Source organism: Zingiber officinale, chromosome 2B, assembly GCF_018446385.1.
Source record: "Zingiber officinale cultivar Zhangliang chromosome 2B, Zo_v1.1, whole genome shotgun sequence".
Classification (NCBI taxonomy): domain Eukaryota; kingdom Viridiplantae; phylum Streptophyta; class Magnoliopsida; order Zingiberales; family Zingiberaceae; genus Zingiber; species Zingiber officinale.
Window position 1 is genome coordinate 92,491,663 of NC_055989.1, and position 6,938 is coordinate 92,498,600.

Here is a 6,938-nt window from a genome sequence, read left to right on the forward strand (position 1 = left end):
AATATTTATAGCATTCAATTGATGATTATTACAATATTATAGTAATTATTAATTAAATGTTACAATGTTATTACAATAATATTATGATCATTTTAAATATGTCAAAGAAATTTTAATTGAATTTAAATAATTTTAAATAAATTAATAAAAATAAATTTTATATAAAAGTGTATTATGTTATTTTTTAAAAAAAAATTAAACAATTTTGATAATTAAGAATAGCTTTGGGCAAAAATTAAAATGACGTCCATTACTTATATTATCTGATTATTCAACTATATATAGAAGCTAATAATTAGTTTTTTCAAATGTAGAATTAAGTTTGCAAAACCAATTGCTAGCTTCTACACTTTATAGAAGATAACAATTAGCTTCTATATGTTGCACAAGCCATATACTAATTTTCTAATTATGACTTTATATCATTTTAATTTTATTTTTAAAAATTATAATTTAATTAAAATAATATTTTAATAAGTAAAATAAACATATAGATTCTATAACGCTTATTATTTTTTTAAATGAATATAATTTAATCAATAAACTAAGATATATAGCTTCTATAATGGGTAATAACAATGACTCTATATGGTAGAAGTAAGCCCTTAACTTTTACATATGGTAAAAATTACTCCATGGTTAAACTATATGTAAAAAAAAATGCTAATAGGATATTTCGCTTTGATTTGATTTTTTTTTTTACCCGACAGCTTTTGATTTCTGTTGTTTTTCCCCGCATATTATTTAACATTAGGGGGTGGTTAAAAATTAAAATGAGGAAGAAGGAAAGCCCAGTGTGGTAGGTTGGAGAATGGCCTTACCAAACCGCTCCTCCTTCTCGATCGCCCCCACCAACCATTAAATCCCATTTCCCACAGCTTGGTCGCAGGATAGGCTTCCTCTATTATCTCAACTCTAATCTCTTCTTCTTCTCTTCTTCTTCTTCTTCTTCTTCTTCTGCTTCTTCTTCGCATTGAATTGGAGTCCAATTTAGGGCACAATTTCCGTCCAGTCGTTGTGCTCCATGTCGACCATGGCGGTTGCCTTGCTGTCCACCAACCCTAGCGCCACGCCAAACCGCAGATCTGCACTCCTTTTGCTTCCTCGACGCCTTACCCCCGCAGCGGGATTCATCCATCGCGCCGCTGCGTCCGCCTCCTTCCCCGGCGCCAGGCGTGCCGATTGGCAAGCCTCCTTCTCCATCTTATCGAGCCAGGCCGCCGCTGCCGGAGGCGGAGCCGCCTTGCCAGGCTCCTCCTCCGAGAAGTCCACTAATGATTCGGGAGATCTCTCCGCCGCCGAGCCTGAGCACGGCGACTCCGCTAAACGGTCCGTCCCTGAGCCCCCCGTCAACGGCACGATGGCAGGCGTGAAGTCGCTGGTGAGTTCCGCAGCTGCAGGCGGGGCGGATCTGGCCCCGATCCCCAACCTCCCGCGGCCGCTGAGCATCGGGGACCTGTCCCCGGCCCCGATGCACGGGTCGCGGCTCCGCGTCGCGTACCAGGGCGTCCCGGGGGCGTACAGCGAGGCTGCGGCCGGGAAGGCGTACCCTAACTGCGAGCCGATCCCCTGCGACCAGTTCGAGGTGGCTTTCCAGGCGGTGGAGCTGTGGATTGCGGACCGGGCGGTGCTGCCGGTTGAGAACTCGCTGGGGGGCAGCATCCACCGCAACTACGATCTCCTCCTCCGGCACCGTCTCCACATCGTGGGCGAGGTGCAGCTGCCGGTGCACCACTGCCTGCTGGCGCTTCCGGGGGTGCGGAAGGAGTACCTGACCCGGGTGATGAGCCACCCGCAGGCGCTGGCCCAGTGCGAGCTCACCCTCACCCGTCTCGGCCTCAACGTCACGCGCGAGTCCTTCGACGACACGGCCGGCGCCGCCGAGTACATCGCCAACAACGGCCTGCGCGACACGGCGGCCATCGCTTCGGCGCGGGCGGCGGAGCTGTACGGGCTGCAGGTGCTGGCGGACGGGATCCAGGACGACAGCGGCAACGTGACGCGGTTCGTGATGCTGGCGCGGGAGCCCATCATCCCCCGCACCGATCGCCCCTTCAAGACCAGCATCGTCTTCGCCCACGACCGCGAGGGCACCTCCGTCCTCTTCAAGGTCCTCTCAGCCTTCGCCTTCCGCGACATCAGCCTCACCAAGATCGAGAGCCGCCCCCACCGTCACCGCCCCATCCGCCTCGTCGACGACGCCAACGTCGGCACCGCCAAGCACTTCGAGTACATGTTCCACGTCGATTTCCAGGCGTCGATGGCGGAGACCCGCGCCCAGAACGCACTGGCCGAGATCCAGGAGTTCACCTCCTTCCTCCGCGTCCTCGGCAGCTACCCCATGGACATGACTCCTTGGTCTACTTCGACGCCGCCGCCGCCACCCCCTTCTGCTCCCTCATCGTGAGCGATCTACCAATATCAATCCTGTCCGTTGCTGGTGTGTTCGGCAATTTTAATATTCATAGTTTGATGTGGTTATTGGAACAAAGGTAATACTGTTCATCGGGCGTACTCACAGTCCATCTCTGAATAAATTAGGTAAAGAGAAATAAATTATGAGATGAATTTATAAGTCGATTCTCAAATAATTAGAGAAATTAAACTCTATTCTATGTAATTAAATTTATCATTCTCTAATTAATTAGACACGGTGTGAAAATATAATTTGATGTAGTTATTGATCGATGACTAGCATCGTTGACACTACTCAAACAACTCTTTTCATTTTGTTTGCCATTTCATGTTGTTTCAAAATAGCCTTTTACTTTCTTTAAGGCTAGGTCATTCATGTTCATACTTACCCTATGTGTAATAAATATCATAGTAATAATTTAATTTCTAGGTGGTACAGATGATGACCATCATAAAATATATTAATATTCATTAAATATTCTACATATATTCTTAGTCAATTGGACTACCTAGTAAATAAGGATAAAAAGTCGCTCGAGTTCTATACTAGCATCTGTGATGTAGCGTGTCATGTTTCATTGATAAGGATATAGAGATGTTCAAGCATACAGATAGATGCTTATACGATGAGTTTATTAAATAACCCTCATACAGACTTTTCAAGTGGTTATTATTTATCGAGTGAATAAGTCTTTAGTTGTGGTTATACACTAGTAGTTTTTATGACCTGAAACAATACTAAGACTCTATATGCTAGGGCTATATTTTTACTCATTTATTGACTCCATTAGGGTCATCAGGTGGTGAGATTGGGTGTAGTAACACAAAATATAGGAGTTAGTGTGATCAGAGTTGTAAGATGTGCTTTAGGAAATGAGTTTCCTAGTTGCACATGTGATGTCACTATAAGGTGCTAATCAAAATTAGTTCTGACATCCTATAATCAAGTAGTTGATCATAGGATGGGGCTATTAAGGGTTTACGTATAAAGGATGAGTATAATTCTGAATCACAAAGAGTTGTAAACTCACGGCCAACTGTATTCCTAAACCATTGAGGGTCACATAAGTATTGATTTCCCTATTTCCCGTTGAGAAAGTCAAATTCAAGTAGTTAAATTTGGTGAATAAAGTTTGATGTGATCAAATAGTGAATTAACAACTAAAGTTTGATATGATCAAATATTATCATGATTATGATGGACCCACATTACTGGGTTTTAGAAATGTTCTAATATCTAATGGGCCAGATGGAAGAAAGAAAATGGCTAGATTTAATTTGTTAGCCACACATGTCTCTTCATATTCCTTGGAGAGGTGAAGAGACCCATGTCTCTTCATCTTCCATAGAAAGTTGATGAACTATATAAAGAGATGTGGTCATCCTTAGAAAGAGGCCAAGAGTGTAGAAGTGAGAGAGAAGTGAGGTGGGTGAAGAGAGAAGTATTTTCTTTCAAGTTACCGCCTCCTCTCAAGAAGATAGAGATCTTTCTGTTGGGACCGGTTCACCGACTAGAGGGGGGGTTGAATAGCCCTGCACAAATAAAAATCAAACATTTCTCAAACTTAAAAGAACACTTGCATAAATGATAAATAAAAGAAGCTAAAAGACAGACTCAGAGAGTTTTACTTGGTTACAACCGAGGAGGTTGTTAATCCAAGGAAATGATGCGCATTAATTTCTCCTTCAGGCGGAGAAGCCTCTTTACAGCAATGAAAGCTCAAAAAAAAAGAAGTTAAACAAAACAGAAAAGCTCACAAGTGTTGTATCAAGAATTGCTTGTTGTTATTTAGCTTCTGGACCAAGGATGTATTTATAGCCTTGGTCGGGGCGCCTGGAAGGGTTTTAGGTGCCTGGAGTGGGATAGAAATATATTCTCGAAGTAACGGTCAACATCCACATCGAAGTGGATAAAATAAGGTTCCGGGCGCCCAAACCCACAAAGTCAACTTGGTCGGCTTTTTCGGTTCGGGCCCTCTGCTCTGGTTCTACTCGTCTCAGTCCAGGTCTTCCACTCCGGAATAGGGCTCACCCGAACCCAACTTCCATCCTTCTTGAGCAACCTTCCGCTCCAGCTTCTCGTCCCTCGAAAATGTCGCGCGCCTCTTTCTCGTCCGCCAGCATACACTTCCGCAGCACCTCATCCCTCAGACGCACCTAGCCCGTCGGCTCTCTCCCGTGCCCTCCTTCTCGCTAGTTGCATCTTTTGCATGACTTCGTCTGCTCTTAAGCTCCTGCACACTTAGACACAGGGTTAAACATAACAGGACCTAACTTAACTTGTTTGATCACATCAAAACAACCTTAGGGTACCAACAATCTCCCTATTTTTGATGTGAGCAACCCAAGTTAAGTTAGGGTAAACAACTATGAATTTAGAACAATAAATTTTACAATAAAGTGTAAAAAGTAAAAGAAAAAAATTAAGTTACCTCACTCTAGACTTAATTCTCCCTTCTCCCCCCTTTGATCACATAAAAAATAAGGTACCAAAAAAAAAATCTAAGGGTAACGTTTATAAAACTCTGATTTTCAAATATTTTTTGAAAAAATTTATCAATGTTTTTAATAATAATTTTGAGAGCACTAAAAATGTAATAATTTTAGAAAAGTCCCTTCGTATAGCTTGTTTTACCCTTGGAAGCTCCCCGTTGATTTGAGCTTCCTCTCTTGTTAAGCCTTCCCTTTGGACATTGATTTCGGTAATGCCTCTTTTGGTTACACATAAAATACACAATGTGCTCATTGCCTTTGTGCATCACAGGTAAGGCCTCTTTTAGCTTTTCCTTACCCTTGGATGTCACTTGGCCCTTCTTCTTAACTATTTTTAGATAATTTCTCTTGTAGTGTCTGTTCTCCCTACACTCAAAGTAAATAATATGATTTTTATGTTTACAATTTGAAACTGATATACCTTTGCTAGTATGGGTGGCACATGGTTCTTCTTTTGACACGGAAGTAGAAACTTCTTCTTGCTCTAGCGTCAATGATTGATGCTCCCTCTCAATCCTTAAGATGGATGTCTCTTCAATTTCTTCCATGAATGTTAAGCATCTCTCAACCTCTGAATTCTCTTCCTCTTAATCCAATAAGTTTCCCTCTTTGAATTTATCTTGATTAGGCAAAGTGAAGGGATTTTCATGGAGCTTGGCCAATTTTCTCCATAACTCTTGGCATCTTGATATTCTCCAATTTTGCACAAAATGATGCTTGGTAATAAATTAACCAATAATTTGGTTACATTCTTGTTGGCTTCGCATCTCTTGATTTACTCCTCGGTCCATTTCTTTTTCTTGAGGAACTTTCTATTTTCATCAATTGGAGTTTGAAAACCCCTCTATTAGAGCAAACCATTGCTTTATTTCTATCATGAAGTAATTTTCAACCCTTGATTTCCAAATATTGAAGCTTCCGAATCCATATGGTGGAGGTACTCGGATATCATATCAGAATCCTTCTTGACACTTCATTTTTGAACATGAGCTCCTTGAATGATAATTTCTTGACTTTGAAATTAGGGTCTCAAGCTTCAATGTCTTCTTCTTCCTCTAACTCATTTCACTTTCGGCGAGTAGTCCAAGAAGGACGACCTTGCTCTGATATCACTTGTTAGGATACTTCGGGAGCTAGAGGGGGGTGATTAGCTCTAATCGCTTCGTCTTGTTGAATTGTTGCAATGAAAAACTCGAAGTAATCGCTAACACTAGGATTTATGTGGTATCCACCTCCTTGAGATGACTAATCCAAGGATCCACATAGTACACACACTCCACTATGTAAAACACTCCTTCTCAAAAATAATCCAGAGATGGAGAAACCTCGCACAAGCTCACAACAAGAAAATACAACAAGGAAATGAATCCACAATATAATAAGCACCTTGTTTGATCTCTTGTAGCTTGTAGATGCCTCTTGATTGTTGGAAAGTACAACAACACTTATCTTCCAAGGGATCAAGAATTAGTAGAGAGTGTACGAAAGAGATGGCTTCGAAAAATTCCACAAAAAGCCTTTTAATGAGGTCTTCGACACCTCCCAATCAATTAGGCTCACTCCTAATTGATTATCACATAGGATTTACCCATTTAACCTACAGAACGACTCCTTTTCAAAATCCTAATCAATTAGCGAGTTATCATAATCGATTCAGAAATCCTTAATCAATTACCTAATCGATTCCGAAACGTTATTCTCTCGCGAAAGGCCTTAATCGATTAGCCCAACCAATTAAGAAGTATTAATTGATTGCTTCAATTGATTCCCTCTCTCACAACAAAAAACAACTCTTAATCGATTGCTTCAATCGATTGGAACTGCCTAATCAATTGACCAATCAATTGACCCAATCGATTGACTCAATCAATTCAACACCTTTTTGCACTCTCGTGATTTTGGCTCAGCGAAGCTCCTAATCGATTAGGAATCCATCCTAATATATTGGAGCATGTCTCAATCAATTACCCTTATCAATTGTCTAACCCTAACTCATTCGATCCGAGTCTAGGGTTCTCCTTGCCTAACAT

At 41.7% G+C, this 6,938-nt stretch overlaps 1 protein-coding gene across 1 annotated transcript; it reads left to right on the forward strand.

Annotated features, from left to right (window-relative positions):
• Window positions 1-776: 776 nt before the first annotated feature.
• LOC122046374 (arogenate dehydratase/prephenate dehydratase 6, chloroplastic-like) lies at window positions 777-2,667 on the forward strand. The gene has a single exon (XM_042607049.1). The coding sequence runs from the start codon at window positions 1,025-1,027 to the stop codon at window positions 2,405-2,407; it is 1,383 nt and encodes a 460-aa protein (XP_042462983.1). The 5' UTR covers window positions 777-1,024; the 3' UTR covers window positions 2,408-2,667.
• The last annotated feature ends 4,271 nt before the right edge of the window (window positions 2,668-6,938 follow it).

Bases quoted from the DNA above. Each gene is read 5' to 3' on its own strand.
- LOC122046374 (XM_042607049.1), top strand. From the start codon at position 1,025: ATGTCGACCATGGCGGTTGCCTTGCTGTCCACCAACCCTAGCGCCACG.